At 38.8% G+C, this 20,516-nt stretch overlaps 1 protein-coding gene across 4 annotated transcripts in view; it reads left to right on the top strand.

The window, feature by feature from the left end:
• Positions 1-19,793, top strand: part of cul3b (cullin 3b) — a 105,793-nt gene extending 86,000 nt beyond the window's left edge. For all 4 annotated transcript variants that reach the window (XM_069896746.1, XM_069896748.1, XM_069896744.1 and 1 more), the window contains 4 exons: positions 11,714-11,848; positions 12,696-12,882; positions 16,970-17,115; positions 17,839-19,793. In XM_069896746.1, the coding sequence (XP_069752847.1) occupies positions 11,714-11,848; positions 12,696-12,882; positions 16,970-17,115; positions 17,839-17,970 (600 nt within the window). In that variant the 3' untranslated portion in view covers positions 17,971-19,793. The remainder of the gene's footprint in view (positions 1-11,713; positions 11,849-12,695; positions 12,883-16,969; positions 17,116-17,838) is intronic.
• Positions 19,794-20,516: the final 723 nt, after the last annotated feature.

The following is a 20,516-nucleotide window of genomic DNA, read 5'->3' as shown; positions in this document are numbered from 1 at the left end:
CAATTCCTCAAAAATTTTAAAGAATTAAATGCTTGTGTTAAGAAATTTTTACGGAAAGGAAAGATGGCAAGAGTTTCTTTGGATACATTAATTTGGAATTATGATTTACAAGATTTGCAGCTCCCTAATTTTATGAATTATTATAAAGCTGCCCAGTTGTGTTTTTGTTAATGGGAATTTACATAAAATTCCAGCTTGGTATATATAGAACTTGGTAAAATAGAGGAACCAAACCCACAAGTTTTTATTTATAATGGAATTTAAAGTTATTAACAATGAATAGAGAGACTCCTATATTGAAGCATTTAATTGAGCTTTGGAATAAGGTTGATAAAGAAATTGGGGGAGGAGGTTTATTGTCTGGAAAAAAAAAAACACCTTTAGTTCAGAGAATTAAGATAGAATATGTTTTGAAGCAGGAAAATTCATTTCTTTTGATAGAATGAAGTTCAAAATACCTGAAAGTACTAGATTTTGTTATTATGAAGTTAGGAAATTTTTACATTGTAGTGAGGTTGCTACAATTGGCTACAACGAGGTTATAGCTTTTGGTTATCGACCTAAGGCTGTAGCTTGAATCTGCAGGAGAAGAAAGACACACAAACCAGTAGAGTTCATTCAACACTGAGTTTATTCAGTGGCAGCTCTGCCTTTTATAGTCAGCTTGGCTGCATCACCACCGGGGCGTGGCTTGAGTGGGCCAGCTGCTGATTAGTTACTTTGGATGCCTGGGTCGCCAGGGGCTCCCCTAAGTCCTCAGGGGCCGTCACAAATTTGCCTGGTGTGACTATGGGTGCATCATAGACTAACTCGGCTGAGAATGTCTCGAGGTCCTTTTTGGGTGGGGTGCAGATGCCTAACAGGACCCAAGGGACTTTTTCGGTCCATTTAGGTCCATTAAACTGTGCCATTAAGGCTGCTGTGGAACCTCTCCAACCCATTGGCCTGTGGGTGATATGCCGTGGTGTGGTGGAGTTAGATCCCCAGGGCATGGGCTAAGGCAGTCCACAGACTGGAAGTGAATTGGTCCCCCCTGTCCAATGTAAGGTGTTCAGGGACTCTGAAACACGTTACCCAAGTGTTGAGTAAAGCCCGTGTGCATGCTTTTGTAGAAGCTTCTGATAGTAGCACCACCTCTGGTCATCCATTGTGAGAAGATAACGTGCACCTCTGGGTACGGGTAGGGGCCCCACAATGTAAATGGTTGAAGCGACAACGTGCTGGCTCGAATGTCTGTTGTGGATTTTGATATGAGTCTGGATTTTGGACGACTGGCACTGAGTACAAGGCAACCTCTTTGCAGATGCCATGCCAGACATACCTGTTAGCCACCATCTTGACTGTAGCCCTGATGGCAGGGTGAGCCAAGTTGTGGACGGAGTTGAAAGCCTGTCTCTTCCATGTAGCCAGATGACAGGGCAAGGTTTACCCATCGAGGTGTTGCAGAGCAGTGTGTAATTGCCGGGAGCGATCTGGATGTCCTCCAGTTATAAGCCAGTGAGCCTATCTGGTATGCTGGAATGTCAGGGTCTGCTTGCTGCGCATCAGCCTGGGCTGCATCGTCAATGCCAGAGTTGGGGACACGCACCACCAAGATAGCCGGATGGGATAGGGCATCAGCCACCACGCTGGATTTGCTGGCTATGTGTTCAATGTCCGTTGTAAATTCAGAAATATAGACCATCTACTGGTGTGGCCTGGCTGACCACGGATCTGACATCTTACTGAAGGTGAAGGTAAGGGGGTTGTGATCTGTGTAAATGTTGAACTTCCTGCCCTCCAGGAAGTAAAGAAAGTATCGAATTGCCACGTAAAAGGCTAACAGTTCTCTATCAAAGGCACTGTACTTGAGCTCTGGTGGCCTGAGGTGTTGAATGAATAAGGCCAGCGGTTCACCAGTAGCTCAAGTACACCTCTGACCACTGTGCCTGAGGCGTCTGTCATGAGGGCGGTCGGGATGTCAGTCCGTGGGTGCACGAGGAGGGTGGGGTTGGCTAGGGCGTTTTTGGTGGCCTGGAAGGCCTCTGTCACCTCCTGGGTCCATTGTATGTTTTTAATGGGCCCTGCTATGAGGGGAAAGTGTGGGTTCATGATCCAGGCTGCTGCAGATATGAAGTAGCGATAAAAGTTGTCCATACCTGCAAACCCTTATAGTCCCTTCACCATCAATGGCACGGGGTAAGACCGAATATAATCCACCTCAGTGGGTAATGGTCTGGCTCCATGATGCTCAATGTGATGGCCCAGAAAGTTGATAGTCTCTCGGCCAAACTGGCACTTGGCCGGGTTGATAGTTAGGCCAAAATTGCTCAGCTTGGAGAATAATTGTTTTAAGTGTGCAGTGTGCTTGGTGTGGGTGTGGTTGGCGATTTAAAATGTCGTCGAGGTAGACAAAGGCAAAATGCAGATCCCAGTCCACTGCATCCATCAGCCTCTGGAAAGTCTGAATCGTGTTTTTTTTAACCCAAAGGGCATGCGGAGAAATTTAAACAATCTGAAGGGGGTGATGATGGCGGTTTTTGGGATGTCTTCAGGATGTACCGGGATCTTGTGATACCCCGATGAGGTCCACCTTTGAGAATATCCATGCCCCTTGCAGTTTAGCAGTGAAGTGAAGTCTGCTCATTGAGGCTACAGTAGTCTCTGCACGACCTCCAACCTTGGGGACTAAGTGAAGAGGCGAGCCCCAAGGATTATCAGAGCGCCGCACAATGCCAAGTTCCTCCATTTTTTTGAACTCATCCCTGGCTAGGTTGAGTTTCTCTGGGAGACGCTGTACCTGGTGTGGAGAGGAGGGCACTCTAACGATTTGGTGCCTCACCCCATGTTTGTGTTCTGTTGAATGGAAGTGGGGCATGGTGATGGAGGGGAATTCTGGTAGGACCCAAGCGAATTCGTTGTTGGCAGTACTCATTAAGTGCAGGTGGGGGCTGGTGAGTTCAGTCCCCTTGAGTGAGAGTGACTGAAATGTCCTGGCGTGCGCCAGCCGGCACCCCTTGATAGACACTCAGAGTAAGTTGGCCTGCAGGAAATTTCCATCCATTAATGGTTGTTGCACGGCTGCCACTGTAAGCTTCCAAGTGAATTGTCTGTCCTTGAAGCGTAAGGGAATGGTGCAGATGCCAAATGTTCAGATGTTCGAGATGTTTGCTGCTCAGAGCTCCCGGCCCACTTTGCCGCAGTAGGTCTCCAGGCTGGTCAGGGAATGATGCTGTATTGTGCCGCAGTGTCCACCAAGAAATGATGGCCTGACAGGGAGTCTTGAATGTGTAGCAGGCAATGCAGTTGGCCAGTCGTCGCAGCCATTAACAATGGCCATCCTGGGCTTTTCCCTGGAACGTGCAGGGGAAGTGGCATCAGAATCCCACCATTGGTGATGGAAACAGTACTGCTCACCGGTGGGGCATGGCTTTGGAGTGATCGGATGGACAGTCAGTCGGTAGTCTTCCTGGCTGGGCACTGATGATGATGTGATGCTGTCACTTGCTCGAGCGAAGCGCAGGCGTCCCTCTTTGCTGTCCATAGCAGGTCAACTCAGCTAGCCACCTTCCTGGGGTATTCGAAGTCCTCCTTTGCAATGAGCAGCCAGATGTCCTTGGGCAACCTCTCCAGGAAGATCTACTGGAACAGTGGGCAGGAGGTATGGCCATCGTTGAGAGTGAGCATGCCGCTTATGAGGGCAGGAGGGGTCCTGTCCACCAAACTGTCAATTGTTCGGGTTCGCACTTTGAGTACCTGAAAGTGTGGGTTAACAGCTCTTTGATGGCCACATACTTTCCCTGTTCTGGCAGCTGCTGGATGAAGTTGATGATGAGGGCTGTGGTGTCCTGATCGAGGGCGCTGACCACATAATAGTAGTGCATGTCAGTGGCAGAGATGCATTGAATGGCAAACTGCACCTTGGCTTGGTGGAACCACACCTGTGGTTGTGATGTTCAGAAGCTGGGCAGCTTGTTATAGCCCCAAGGCTTGTAGTTAGAATCCACAGGAGAAGAAAGACACACTCCCCAGAAGAGTGTATTTGACACTGAGTTTATTCAGTGGCAGCTCTGTCTTTTATAGTCAGCTCAGCCGTGTCACCACCAGAACATGGCTTGAGCGAACTGGCTGCCAATTGGGTGCCTGGGCCCTGAATGGGTCCACTGGTGGTGATTGGCCAGTTTCACCACTCTGCCAGCAGCCTATGGAAATGGCATTTCAGCTCACATGATGCTTTGCTGGTTGCCGCGTTCGACGGCCATTTCCTGTGTCAGCCCGAGGTGTTGGCCGCGGGCCACTACAACATGAAAATTATGGTCAAGAGCCATTATTACCAGTAGGGAGACAGAATTAAAATTATTGTTACATAATGTAAATATGAAGAAATTTATTTCAATGATGTATGGGTTAATACAAAAGAAAGCCTGAAAAATAAGGCTTCATAATTCAAGACAAAGATGGGAAGTTGATTTGAATAAACAAATAAATGAACGAGATTGGATTGGCATATATAGAAAAAATATGAAAAGTACAATAAATGTAGGATATGGAATGATGCAATATAATTTTATTCATCAGTTATATTTAACACCACATAATTTTTTTTTAAATTGGATCAGACTCTTATCAGATTTATGTTTTACACGTAGATCGGAAATTGGTATATTTTCCATTCTACTTTGCAGTATCTTAAAGTTAAGCTTTTTTGGATAGAATTGGGTAAATTGTTGGAATGAATAATGGGTATTAAATTCCCACAGGATCCAATGTTACTTTTATTGAGTGATATTAAGAATATTGAACCTAAGTTTAAATTGAAAATGTATCAAAAGAAGTTTGTTCAAATTGCTTTAACAATAGCAAGAAAATGTATTGCCATAACTTAGAAGTCTGATACAGATCTGGTTATAGAAAGATGTCATGCTGAAGTCTGGAGTTGCATACCACTTGAGAAAATTACTTGTAATTTAAGAGACATATATTTTGGAAGATATTTTGCAAACATGGGTGTTAATATTTAAATGAAGTACTGACCTTCCCTTCTCCTTAAGGTCTCAGTATATTATAAGAGACTTTGATGTAATAGGCATCCCTGTGAGAGTCTCTTGTCCTCCTTACTCTTCCCTTTTTTCTTTTGTTGGGAGATAGAGGAGGGAAGGGTGATGGTTTATGTGGAGTTTCTTTTTTTATGTACCACACATATTTGTATTGTTTTGAATTATCTTTAATTATGTATTGTGTAGTTTTAAACTTTTTTTTTTAAAGAGAAAAAGTATGATGAACGGGAGAAAAGAAGGATTACTCTCTTGAATGAAGAAAACTCTAAACCTCCAAGATGCCATTATCTGATAAAAGAGTGAATTAATGAGGCAAATTTACTCATTGCAACAGGATTAGGAGATGACCTAAAGCAGGATCTAACCAACAATTAAAATCCCTACCCACTATCACAGTACATGCTCTAATCCGGTAGAGGAAAAAAAAGCGTTCGGAAAAACCCCACATCATCTGCATTAGGGGCATTAACATTAGCAAAAATTAACATTTTATGATATAATTTTCCCAAAACAATAATATAGTGACTATTTGAATCAGATAAAACACTATGATGGACAAAAGGAATATTTTGATTAATAACAATCAATCCCCTCTGGTTTTAGCCTGAAATGAAGAATGAAAATGTTGCTCCCTCCACCTTGTCATAAGATGAAAATTGTCACAACTGTGAATGTACATTTCTTGTAAAAATATAATTGTGGCTTGAAGTTGATTAATATGCAAGAACACTTTCTTCTTCCTTTTAATCATGTGGTTCAAGCCTTTTATATTCTAACTAAGGAAATAAATATAATTATTCATATTTTAAAATTAAAACTAAGTTGATTAACACAATTAATATCCAAACTCCAGGTATTAGCCTTGTGGCTAAAAATTAACACTAATAAAGCCATAACTACATTAAGAAAATAACCTCCCTCGCTTTCCTTTCACCCCCCAAAACCCAAAAGCTAAAGATTGAAACAGCATGCTCAGCAAAGAAATCATTCTTAACCTAAACAAATATTCCTGCTGCACTCAACATCAGCAAAACCAAGGAGATGATTGTGGACTTCAGAAAGGAGTCAGGGGAACATGACCCAGTCTTTATCGAGAGCTCAGTAGTGGAGAAGGTCAAAAACTTCCAATTGCTGGGTGTCAACAGCTCTGAAGACCTGTCCTGGAGCCTCCACGTTGATGCAATCACAAAGAAGGCTTGCAGGCAGCAACACATTGTGAGGTGTCTGAGGAGACTTGATAAATCACAGAAGACACTCGTAAACTTCTACAGGTTTACCGTGGAGAGCATTCTGGTTGGTTGCATCACTGCCTGGTATGAAGGCGCAAACTCTCAGGACAAGAATAAACTCCAGAGAGTTGTTAACTCAGTCTTTGACATCATAGGCACCAGACTTAACTCCATCGAGGACATCTACATGAGGCGGTGTCTTAAAATAACCAGCCTCTATCCTCACAGACCCCTACCGCCCAGGCCATACCCTCTTCACTCTCCTACCAACGGGGAAAAGGTACAGGTGCCTAAAGACGAGCACTCACCAGCACAAGGACAGCTTCTTCCCTGCTACAATCAAATTCTTGAATAAAAAATGAACCAAAGACACTGCCTTACTTTTCACGCACTATTATTGTTAATATATTTTTTTTATAATGTCGTAAGATGGTTATAATATTGTTGAGTCCAGAGGACCCCAAAACCCAACAGCAATAGGTATTCACCAAGACAAATGGTTCCTTAAGCAAAAGTTGCTTTTAATTATCTTTTAAACATGAAAGCAGAATCACACTTTAACTTATCACTATTGACTTACCTAACTTAACCCCCTTCTAATTCTAAGCACGCATGTATGTCATGTATGTGTAAGTTCAGAAAAGTTCTTTGGTTCACAGTCCAAACTCATTTCTCATTCCTCCAAGTTCACTGGTTGTCAGCAATTCTTATACTGTGCACAGAATTTAACATTTATAAAGTTCACCAGGCTTCACCAGGTAAATGGTTACACCTCAGTAAGTTGCTTGTCGGTCTTCAGAGAGAGATATGTTGTACGCTGGACACTCACAACTGATTCCTTTTATTTATTCAGCCACTTCCGTCTCTTGCCAAAGAAACTTGCCCCCTCAGGGTACTCCAGATGATGACCTCTTTCTTTCAGATCACCAAAGAGTTCCTTTTTGTTTCACTTATTTCAAGTGAAGCATTAGACAGCCAAGTCCTCTCCTCTTGCATGAACCACAAGGGCTTTGACCAGGCTGTTCTAAGCACTCAAAACCCATCTTACAAATGGAGTTTTCCAAAAGCTTTCCAGCTTGTCCTGATCCAGTCCCATTTTCTGCTGCTGCTGACTGTAAAACTGTAGAACTGATGTGTGTGTGTGTGTGTGTGTGTGTGTGTGTGTGTGTGTGTGTGTGTGTGTGTGTGTGTGTGTGTGTGTGTGTGTGTGTGTGTGTGTGTGTGTGTGTCTCTCACTCTCCCCCTCTCTGAGAGAAAAGCCTGTTTGGTTCTCCCTGCTTCCTCTTAGAACAGCAAGTTCCCCTCCAGACAATCTGCGGCTCCAACATGTTCTTTCATCTGTTGCCTTTTTGTAAACAACAAGTCCATTAGTGAAGTCTCTTGGGCATTCTCCAAAGCTTTTGCCAAAGCTGTTGGGCCCAACATGTCTAGCATGAGCAGAGCTCCAGTATTTTAAATAAGATCTGTTTTAAAGTGTTTGTATGTGACCTACACTAAAAAAACCTGCCCAATTTATCTCCCCAAAATATATCTATATTCTGTCACAATGTATATTTGCACTATTGTGCTGTGCAAAAAATGAATTTCATGACTTGTTCATGACAATTAACCCTGATTCTTATCTCTTCATTGTTGTTAATGTAAATGTAGTCAATACTTATAAATATTACATAAATTTGCTCAATCTTCAGCCATATTATGAAAAAAATTCTTTAAAATTTTTCATACAGTTCTAAGAAATATGTGAGTAATTTATATAAATTATTTTTACTAAGAGAAAAACAAATGTATAATTCTTAACTTTCTTCAGAAATATAATAACTCAATATTTTAATATAAAGAAAAATACTTACATAGCTTCAACCAAAGTGGATTTTTTTTCCCCATAAACTGTTACCAAAGCAAAGTACTTTACTGACAAATGTTATACAGGTACACGATCCTTTATCCGGAACCCTTGGGGGACAGTGTGTTCTGAATTTCTGATTTTTCCGGATTTTGGAATGCCAGATTTCAACCCACCCGAATTGTGCTGCCGTATCCACTCCCACCCCCTTCCAGTCGCGCTGCCGTCTCTCGCCCGCCCGACTCGTACTGCCGGTCTTCCCACCCCCTCCCCCCCCCCCCCCAGACTCGCGCTGCCAAGATCTATCCCCCCCCCGACCGCCCCACTTGCGCTGCCGGGCTCTCCCCCTCGCGCTGCCAGTTTCTCCCCCCTTGCTGTCCCGACTCGCGCTGCCGTTCCCCCTCCCGGCCAACTTGCGCTGCCATCTCTCTCCCCAGTTGCGGATTTTGGAGCTTTCCAGATTTTAGATGTCCAGATAAAGGATTGCGTACCTCTATAATATTAAACATCTTAAAAGTAATAATAGTTGATCAGGTTCAGTCACCGAGAAGACATTCACATGGAATGCGATGTAGTAGGGAGACCATCTATGTAATTGAGAGTTTCTTCAACTGAAGGCAGCATCTTCTTATGACCACTGAAAAGTGTGCAGAGATGTGCACGATACAGCAGGGAGGGGTTGGAGCCATGCTTATACAACTCCGACATTACATTTCCATGCTTAGCGCGCTGCTTCAAAACATCAGGGCAGTTAATCTTCTACAATCCAGATCTGCTGACCACAATATTCAAGTTTCACTCCACGACAAGCTTCATGAATCATAAGATATTTGATTTGATTTCGATGCAATCATATAATAATTGTACACGGTCTCTGCCCCTGAACTGTCTTGGGCATTAGTGACTGATGTGCTCTATCAATCTTTGGCAGAGATGGGAGCAAATCCTTCCTAAAAACCACACAGAGAAACTCCAAAAAGAATTCTGCAAGTTGCCCACTTTCAGTAGCTTCAGCCAAGTCCTATTCTGTTGTCTGCTCCTACCTTCTATGTCAACAGCTCTCCCTGTTATCTTTGAATTACTGTCACTTAGTTTGGAGCATGTTTCTTTTAATCCATTGATACACTCAATCAAATTGTTCAGAATAAGCTCAAAAGATGATAAACATTCACTGTGTTCCTGGGTTAAACAACGGACTTCAAGTTTAGCACCAAACTGATTTAAAATAGCTTTAAACTCATCTGATAACGACTGTCTGGTGTTGCAGTTGTTCTGAAATAGACTCTGTATTTAGATTAGCTGATACTTCTTTCTTTCCAGATTTACCACTTATTGTGGTCATTTTAAAGTATGTGTGAATAAAGGAGAGAAAAACTGTCAAATGTGAAGCACTTTGGCTGTAAAATGAGTAGAAAAAAATAACAGTAGATAGGAGCTGCTAACTACTGCTGTTACTCAATGCGGCAGCCCACCGGAAGTCCCGTGAAAGATATCTTGAATCGTATACAGACAAACAACAAAAGGTTTGTTTTGTGTGCCATTCTGCCAGCTTGCAAAAAGTGGCCACACTCTTGCATTACTTTGGATCGACAGAGGAATAATCATGACCTTGATTGTATTTAACTTTAACAGGGCAAATCACTTTAACATTTAAAATTAACAGCAGCTTCTTGATGGAAATCTGGCACAATGATAGCACAACTCATCCCCCAGTAACTGTTCTGGGTCCATGTCATTGGGCTGTCCCTGTTCACACCAGCTTCTGCAATCAAAGTCACTCCTCTTGTTATTTGAACTTTTGACTCATTAATGTGATGAGATGGATAGGTCTGTGATACTCTCAAAAATAGAATTAATTGGTAAATAATGCAAGATCCAGTAAGACTGATCAAAATTTGTGATTGTTTTTACTTTGAAGAAACGTGTGCCAAAGCAATGGGTGGGTTAAAAGCACAAAGAACAAAAATTTTTTAACGTACTGGCAAAAAGTAAAGCACATCCTAGTGATTTAGAGAATCATGAAATTGTAAGAGCCACACAAATGAGGCACTTGGAGAAGCTTGCAAGGCATATTGAAAACAAAATGCATTGATTCTGAGCATCAATTTTCCTAATACAGGTACATAATCTTTTATTTGAAACCCTTGGGACCAGACACTTTTCGTAATTTGGAATTTTTGAGATAATAGAATGATAGTAACATTGGCACATTGAGTAATTGCGCTGATATCAGATTCACGCAAAACAAAGTCACTCCCAACACCTGAAAATATGTTGACTCTCGTTTTCAGGATGGAGTCTTTTTAAAGCCTTCTTCCAATGTCATTCGGGCTCCCAGGCAGGAGTAGGGACCTCAGGCTCCTGGGTGGGGGGGGGGGGGGGGGGCGTGGATCAAAAACCAGCGGTCGTCCGCCTCGAAGAAGTCACCTTGGGCTCCTAGCACATCTGACTGGTAGGAGCACTGAGATATGGCACCAGATGGCGAGTTTTCATGTGCAGACATTATCCATGGAAAAAATGTTTGATTTTCAGAGGTTTTGATTTTCAAAATTTCAGATAAAAGATAATGTGAATCCAACAAAACTGCAGATTGACAGCATAGTAAATGGTGGGAAGGAAAGGGAGCTAGTTTGCTGTCAATATTTCCAGTAAAGTAGTATGGTATGCCAAATGTCCCAAGAAAATAGCACTGAATTGAGTACCCTAATTAATATTTCAAAAGGATCATTACCTTCAACTGTGAACAGCTTTCTTTTCTCAATCCAATTTTCTCCAAGTATCTGATTTCTGTGATTATTATGAAAAACCTTTAAGGAACAATGGAAGTTAACAGAAGAATCTATAGTTAAGAAGTAAGCAATTATATCCTTTGCCACATTCTAATCCTCTGGTATTTCTCATACTTGGAGTAGAATGGAGATCAAATGGATATAGGTCATGGATCACTCACTTCTGTAAATATATCAGGGTGATCAGTGTTCTGAGAGTTATTGGACCTCAACGTCAATTACCTGTTTTTTTTTTTTTTTTTACAGATTCTATCTCACTTTGTTTTCCCTATTTCCATAATTTCATATTTCAGCATCACTGATGTTTACCGAGAAAAAGGCTACAAAATAGAAATTTTAAAAATGCTGATAATGGGGTGCTTGTTACATCGAAAGCAACCAGTTCGTGCAATGTGCTCAATAATCATTTAAAATTAGCGATGAGGAAATATTACCTTCATAGTAGTCATTTTACTTGCATAGTGTCGAAGACTATGAAAATTCCCTGTGGTGATGTTATGCTTGTCTTTTGTTTAAAGAATATGATGAACTTTTCTGATTTTAAATCCTGTAAGGCATTGTTTTGCAAGTCTATTTTAAAGAAATAATTTTGCATTTGAACTTGAGCACAGTCACTGAACTAGAGATTATTAATATTAGTGATAAATATGTTGATGTGCTTTCCCAATTTTGTCATTTTAAGCTGGCAAGTTCCTATTCAATATTTCACTATCGTGGAACGTAATTTCCAAACTTTGCTGCAGTTCTTTAATCTGTGTTCGATAGGCATCGGTGAATGATTTTCACAATTACCCAATTTTATTTTCCAAACAGGAAGATGGTTCAGAGGTTGGCGTTGGTGGAGCTCAAGTAACTGGCTCAAATACCAGAAAGCACATCTTACAAGTATCGACTTTCCAGATGACTATATTAATGTTATTCAATAATAGAGAAAAATACACATTTGAGGTGAGTGGGATATGACAAGATGTGGATATTAAAACATGTCACATATATAATACATTTTAGCTGTACATGAGCTCTATTGTTTCCTGTTGAAGTGATTTATACACAAATTTTAATAGTAGAACACAAGAATTCTTGCTGTTGCATAAAGCACAATGTTGGAGAAACTCAGCTGTCAAACTGCGTACTTTATGTAGCAAAGGTAAAGATGCATAACTAACGTTTTGAGCTTGATATCTTCATCAAGGTATAAAAATTGTTGGTTCTTGATAACTGTTATTTTCTTTATGTATTCCACTGCCACTTAACTATCCATTCTTGCCTTAACCCGATCACAGTTCCTTCATGGTTCTTTCCTCTTCTTCTTCCCGCCTCCCCCCACCATGCTTCTCTACCTCAATGCTCCTCTAAAATTCGTTGCATCACTAACTTCAGTCAATTCTATGACAAGATGATTTCCCTAAAATGTTAATTTGTTCTCTTCTGTTTGACCAAAATACAGCATTATTTTGGCTCAGATTTCCAGCACTGTTTCAGTTTGTGTCAATTATGTATGCAAGCTGTCCAAACATTTATTTACTGGAAGACTGAATTTGAGATTTTGTTTTCAATAAATCACAAGCTATAAGTAACACCATCAAGGATAAATGAGGGTATAGTGGTCTTTCACCTCAGTGTTTTGTATTCTCCTTACGGTTTATTATTTAGTTAAACTTTACAATCAAGATTCAAAATAATAGATTAATTATTATTTTTCTGAAAGTGATAACTCATGGGTAACAAAAAAGACCAAACATTTAGTATTGAAGTGTGATTATTAGTATTTTTTCAAGTATTATTTTATTTCCAGGAAATCCAACAGGAAACAGATATTCCTGAACGAGAATTGGTCAGAGCTCTTCAGTCATTAGCATGTGGCAAGCCAACACAACGAGTCCTTAGTAAAGAGCCCAAGTCAAAAGAAATTGAGCCCGGTCATGTTTTTATAGTGAATGATCAATTCACATCAAAATTGCACAGAGTCAAAATCCAAACAGGTTTGTTGTCTTGAATTTGTTAGTTATTTCTTTTTCCTGTTATGTTAGTGAAACCCTTCTTGAACCTGGGAGTAAAAGAATGCACAATTCATGCTTTATTGTGCTTGGCTTGAAGCCTGTACCCTGAAGCAGAAATTAATTTTATATGGACTAAACCACACTTTAATAATTTCTGGGTGAAATGCTGTTTGCAAAATTTCATGGAGCACTTGCATTCCCAGTCCAGACTTGAATACATTTGATTATCAATTATACTGCAGTATAAGTTTCTGCTTGTGTTTATGTAAAATTGGAGAGCAAACCTTAATGTCAAGCCCATTGCTGAACAGTTTCAGATGAACTAGGATTACATCTTACTTTCCTTGAGATTTAATTGGATCAAATTTAAAATCTTAACAACTTGGAGACTTTTATACACACTCCAGAGTGCTTTCTTCATGTTCAAGCACACAGATGCTTTTGGATGAATTTAACAAATGAGAAAATAATGGTGACCCCCTTCCCCCCCAACAAGTTGGTATGGCAAACTTCCTCAGAGTCTCAAAAGCACAATTGCAAAACACTAATAGATGATGTATGGCTCTCGTGGAGCTTGATTTTAAGAATTGACTATGTTTATTTTGTGTCGTGTTGCAAATGGGTGGAGCTACATTACAAATATTCTGCTCCTGTTAAGATCAATACATCTTTTGGGTTAGAAAGTGTACCAATATAAGTATACCCTGCTTTATGAAAGTTGAGCTTTTCGATGAAACTTTTCGTAAGTCAAAATGGTGTAAAGCGAAGACCCATTCACTACTTTTGAAAGCTATTTTCATAAAAGCTAAAACCCATTCGGATTTCTTTTGGTTAGCGAACACAGGTTTTTTCATAAAAGTGAATTTGTGAAAAGCGAGTATTCATAAAGCAGGCTTTACCTATACTGTTAATTTACTTTTAACAGATGTTGTGGGAACCTGATTTGGTGCTGATGCTGAATGGGATATTATTGAAAGTGTGAATCTACTTTCCAGGCATTTGTGTTAAACTAGGGCTAAAGAATTCTGAAGGACTAAAACTGCTTGTGTTGAATGAAAACTTCTAATACTTCTCGAATCCCACGCTATCTATAAGGAGTTTGTACGTTCTCCCTGTGTTCGCGTGGGTTTTCCCCGGCGGCTCTGGTTTTCTCCCACAGTTCAAAATGTACGGGGATGAAGGTTAATTGGTGTAAATTGGGCGGCATGGACTGAAATGGCCTGTTACTCTGCTCCATGTCTAAATTTTTTTTAATGTAATCATCTGTTATCTTAATATCAAATTGATGATGGAAGCCTAGAGTTTTTTGGGGGGTGGATTCATAAACCAAGCTATTTTAGATTTGGTGTTATACAGTGAGACAGGATAAATGATCTCATTGTGAGGATCCCTCTGGAAAAGTGGTCATAACATCTGAATCAACTTAACAATAAGAAATCTTGGGCCTGAATATAAATTGGGGAAATTCCAATAGTATCACGACAGATTTAGCTAAAGCAGACTTCATAATCATATGGCAGGTAGTTCCCACAGGATACAATGTTATTTTCACTGAGTGAAGTTAAGGGTGTTGAACCTAAGTTGAAATTGAATGTGTATCAAAAGAAGTTTGTTCAGAATGGTTTAGCAGTGGAAGGAAAATGTATTGCCATAACTTGGAAGTCCGACATGGATTTGGGTATAGAAAGATGGCATGCTGAACTTTGGAGTTGTATTCCACTTGAGAAAATAACATAATTTAAGAGACAAATACTATATATTTTGCAAGATATGGAGCCCATATTTACAAAAGGTGTGTGTAAATATTTAAATGAAGCTCTGACATTCCCCTTTCTCCTTAAGGTCTCAGTATACTATAAGAAACTTTAAAGTAATAGGTACTTCTGTGAGTCTCTTACCCCTTTTTTTCTTTTTTAGTGGGGGATGGATTGCTATATGGGGGGGGTTCTTCTTTTTATATGCCACATGTTTTTCTACTGATTTGTATTATTTTTAATAATGTGCATTCTTTTATGTAGTTCTAAATTTTTTTTTATTATTTAAAAAACAGACTTAATAAAACAGGTGAAGGGGTGAAATGGTCAGAAATGGCAAATTTAAGGAAGTTTTTTAGAAATCTCAGAAAAGAATGTTCCTGGGAAAGAATGCACCATCTGTGGCAAAGGAAATTCAGTATGTTATCAAATTGAGAGACTGCATGACAAGTTTCAAAAATTGCCATAAAGCAATGAAAAACTTTTAAAGCACTAAAGAGTGACTTAAAAAAAAAGAGGAAGACTGTGAGACCAAATGAGCAAATAATTTACAGTCAAAACTTCTGTAGATCTATAAAAAGGGAGTTACTAAAGTAAACATGGGTTCTTTGGAAGATGAGCCTTGGGAAATTGTCCCAATATGATTAAACTTCCCAAAAGTAAAAGATAAGGGACTATGTCGGTGGTATATAAGGAGGGGAGGAAAAGGAGAGGAACTTGAAAGACGATCTCTGTAACCAGAAGCAAAAGTACGAGACAGAAAGCCATCAAGCTTTGACATGAAAAGTTGCATCGCGCAAGATCATAAAAGGAGTTGCTAGAAATATTTTAAAGTCAGAGATCATGGAAGCAGGCCCTTCAGTCCAATTTGCTCAAGCCAACCAAAATATCTCATCCACGCCTGTCCCACCTGCCTGGTTTGCGTTGTATCCCTCTCAGCATACCCTATTCATATTTTGGTTGTTTCCTATAAATTCTCTTGATTCTGGACAGGTTTGGAAAACAATAGATGAAAAAGATACTCATAAGGGAGACAGAAATTGGTAAACTAGGCCAGATAGCTAAACATCTGCAATGAGAAAATGCTGAAGTCATTGTTAAGGAGTAATTAGAAAAAAATTAACAAAATCAGAAGATAATCAAGTCGAGTATGTGGCTTTATGAAAGGAACATAATGATTAACAGATTTCTTTGAGGACACAAGACTAGGATGGATAAAAGGAAACTTGCAGATGCAGTGAATTTGAATTTCCAGAAAGCATTTGATAATACCTCATAAAAGTTTATTTACAAGAGTTTATGGGGTTAGGGGCAAGATGTGGGCAGGAATGAGGAATAACTCACTAATTATGTAGTGAGGGTATTTGGTTCATTTTAGGATTGGCAAAAAGCAACTAGTGAGTGCCACAGATCAGTGCTAGGGTCTCACTAATTGTAATCTTTATAAATAACCTAGATGAAGTGCACTGAAGCCACTTTTGCTACTGATGGGTTCATGGATTGTCAAACAACATGGTTAGTTTTAGTGGTTAGCACAACACTTAATACAATGCCAGCAATCTGGGTTTGAATCCAGTGCTGTCTGTAAAGGGCTTGTATGTTCTGCTCACATCAATGTGAGTACAATTCCTGTTATCTAAAATGGTCGGGAGCAGGCCTATTTTGGATAAACTTTTTTTTTCAGAGAACTGGTCATTTTTAAAAAAAAACGCCCAGTAGCAACAGCAAATCACATATAACCATGCTTAAACAACAACAAAGAAGATTAAGCCTTTTAAGCATTAAAATGTTTACCCAGTAATTCTCACCAAAAAAAATTGCTGGCCACCACTGATCACTGAAACTTCCCCACCAAGGGCCCCGCCCGTGCCCGGGAGCCCAACATTCCCCCGTCATTTCGGCTCCAAAAAAATTTTGGATAAAAGATTTATGATTTGTTTCTCATTTCAGAGAAACCAATTTTGGATAATCAGAGTTGCACTGTAATTTACTGAATTAGACGTTGCATTTTATTAGCTTGAGCTCAATTTCAAGTTTTTGCACCAGAAAACGGGAAGAGTCGGCCATTCAAAAATGTCCTGCTATTCAATATTATTATGGCTGATCTCACCCAAGTCACAACTCTTCTATCTCTGATCTTTCAAAAATGTAACTATTTCCTCTTAGTATCCTGAATGATTTACCCCTCATGGGCAGAAAATTCCTTAAAACAGACTTAAGTTTACCACATACTTATGTTTTAACGAAAGATGTTTTGTGAATCTGATACTTTTTGATCTTGAATATTTAAATTGTATGATGGATTTAATTTTCAGTTGCTGCAAAACAAGGAGAGTCTGACCCAGAAAGAAAAGAAACACGACAGAAAGTTGATGATGACAGAAAGCACGAAATTGAAGCTGCCATTGTACGCATTATGAAATCCAGGAAGAAGATGCAGCATAATGTTTTGGTGGCTGAGGTACAAGAAATTTAAGATTTTATCTTTTGTAAAATACAATGCCTCCAAAATAATTTTATTTTGACACACATTGAAACAGTAAAATTCCCGTTATCCAGAATTCAAACAGCCAGTAGCTTCAAGCAACTGGTAAAAAAAAATTTGCAGAAAATAAATGGGTAAAAATATACGAGCATTTAAAATTGGCACCCCTAGTGGTCAGTTTTGGACGGTCAATCATGCAACTCTGTCTCAAGCAACTGGAAAATTCACTTATCAGTCATCTATCAATCTCCATAGGGCTGGCTACTGGGAGGTTTCACTGTATTAATGAAAACCCATTAGGCATTGTTCAAGATTTACATAAACAGTAAACGAATAATTAAATTGGTGAGCATATAATGAAAACTATTACATTGTTTACTTGGCTACTATATTATTGCTATACTATTATACTAAAGTTGTTAAACAAGAAAATCGGCAGATGCTGGGGTCAAGTGCAATATACAAACATGCTGGAAAAGCTCACCACGTCACACAGCATCCAGAGGAAGTATGGGGAGTTCTCCAGCATGGTTGTGTATTGTATTATTTTACTGGGATACGGCATCTCTCTTGGCCGTTGCAACCTGAACTACCTTTGCAACACTGAATTACTGGATATCGATAAATTTTCAACAATTTTAGTTTATTGAAATAGATAATCCTAAAGAAATGTTAACCTTCTGCCCTCTATATCCACAGGTGACCCAGCAGCTGAAGGCTCGTTTCTTACCTAGCCCAGTGGTAATTAAAAAAAGAATTGAGGGACTTATTGAGAGAGAATATTTGGCACGAACACCTGAAGATCGTAAAGTATACACTTATGTAGCATAAGATGCATTCAACCAGTTTATCTACTGGACTGTATAATCGCATGAACTGGGAGGTTCCTTTTAAAAATGTTAAGACCTTCTCCAAATAAATTGCAGTAAGTGTACTAGATTATTCAGATCAAGCCCTCATTCCCTGTGATAATTCTGAACAAAAATGGACCCAAATTCTGGTTGCTCACTGTTTTACCCTTGTAGAGATAATCCTTGAGAGTTCCTCGGGAAAATGTGAATGTGTTTTCATTTTGTTTTCAGTACTGTAAAAAAAAATCTAGAAAACGTGAAACACCATCAATAAAGATAAAATAATTGTTCAAATTTTTTTTCCCTGATTCTCAATGTTTATGTCAAGGAATTATTCAAAGTGTTTGGCACCTTTGTGCTTGTAAGGATCAGGTATATAAAGCTAGTTAGATGAACTGCAATTGCCTGTTTGGTTTTGCAATATTATACTAGGAAGAAGGCATTAATGTCAACTCCCAAATAGAGTGCACATTTATAAAATGATTAAAAAAAATAATTTTTAATGTGCTGTATTTTACCATTGAATGCAATTTACTGCAAGATTTATTTTCACTGGGAAGTCTTTGGATGGGATCCCTTTGAACTGTATCATCGCTGACAGTGTACATTGTTTCTTCATTGTATTAATGGCAAGTGCAGTCCATACCCAGTTATTTCGAACGTTAAAGTTTTATTTTGGTGTGTATAAAATGTATATTTTATTTTGCTGTTGTACTCATTGCTAATAATAGCTTGTTCAGAGCATTGTTTTCATCACATTACTTGTGGACGAAGGAATTCAAAATAAATTTATTAGTTAACTTGAGAAAATCCACATTATACACAAGATGTATACAGTCAGAATTTCTATTGGGATTGATTAGCTTATCTTAATATTATCTGAAATCAAGCAGTAAGATAGGTGTGACAATGCATGGAAAGAACATTTTTTTAAGAAATGGGAGCCTTAAAGAATGACTCTTAGTTACAGTTGTGGATAAGCTGAAATCTTTTTTTCAAGTTGTAATTTATCAGTATCAAAGCATGACTGATGCGGACAGTGAGCAGCACCAACACCTTCCAGTCAAGAATAAATTATTTTCTTTCTGGGATGGTACTAGAAAATGACAACAATCTTTATTTCCACAGTATTGAGCACCAGGTGTATCAATAGGGTGCCATGTTCTAACACATTTCATAGATGTTTTCTGTGCTGTAGCAGAAAATCAATTTATATTAATTGGTAGACATATATTTGATTTATTGTTGCAGTAATTTTTTAATCTAATGCTGCATGAAACAAAGCCACCAAATTTCTCCTAGGTACTCTGTTGAAAATAAATCGTGGGGAGAGGGGATCTACCTCAATAACCCACATTTTTTTTCTCAAGACTCTTCAGTATATCCACAATTAAATTTGAGTTGGTTTTTTAAAGCCTCAACCAGTGCTACAAATGGAGTGAGAGTGGATGCAAGTGATCTCTTCTGGGTTTTTTTTTTAATTAAAAAAAAGTTTAGCAAACATTTGGGGATACTTAATATATCATCATAATTTATATTTAAAAGGTTAATCTTAAATCAGTTGGGGTTTTTTTTTGAAGTTTTGAGGTTTGTTCAAGGTCAATGTCAGATTGTTTGCTGTAATGCTTTTTAAGGACATATTGCAATCCATTAAGTTCAGCCAACATCTTTGTTATTGATGCCAGCCCATGGAGTGCACATTAAAGATTCTACACTAAGTACAACGTTGAATGTTTTGATGTAACGACAAGGAAAATACAAAGAAAATGAAATCCATTGAAATAAAAGCTTTGACTGGAGAAATTGTTTATAAAACTTCTCTTTAGGTGTTCCAGCCTGCTCTTTTCTACTGTTCCTTTTTCTAACTGTTATTCTGATACAAAGGTGCAGAATTCCTTTCATACCAGGAAATTTCTTGCAGAATTTTTTGTTGTAATCTTGATTGCCAAAATGTAAAATGATTTAATGGGAGTTGCATCACTTCAAGTACAAAGCTTTTCTGTTCATTTTCACTACATCTTTAGATTCAAGAGTCATCTTTTCTCCCAGTTCAAATATTTAACTTTGTTATACAGATATGTAAAATATTCTAATGATGTGGAATACATGGTGTTGTATTGTTAAAATGATTACTTTGCTTTTGAACTCATGATACAAGTTCTAGATTTGTTTCAAATTCTCAAACATTTTTTAATTCAAACTAGATTCACTTAACTGATTTTCTTAATTCTTGGGATACAGATTGATAGCAAGGCCAGTAATTTTACATTTACCTAGCTGACCTCAGAAGGTGATGGTGAGTTGCTTTCTTGAATTCCTGAGGTAACCTCTGGCTTGCCTTTTCAGAAATCGCCGTGATAGAACCACAAATATCAGGTCATCATAATTTTGTGCAAAGAATGTGAATGAACTAGTAAGGCTTTTAAAATAATCCAGCAGATTCATGGTGACTTTGACTGATGCTTAACTAAAAAATAGTTTTTGGATTTAAAAAAAAAACTTTACCATGATTATATTTGCATTTGC

Source organism: Narcine bancroftii, chromosome 9 (genome assembly GCF_036971445.1).
Source record: "Narcine bancroftii isolate sNarBan1 chromosome 9, sNarBan1.hap1, whole genome shotgun sequence".
NCBI lineage: Eukaryota > Metazoa > Chordata > Chondrichthyes > Torpediniformes > Narcinidae > Narcine > Narcine bancroftii.
Note: the sequence above shows the minus strand (reverse complement) of the source record. Positions and strands in the feature narration are given on the sequence as shown.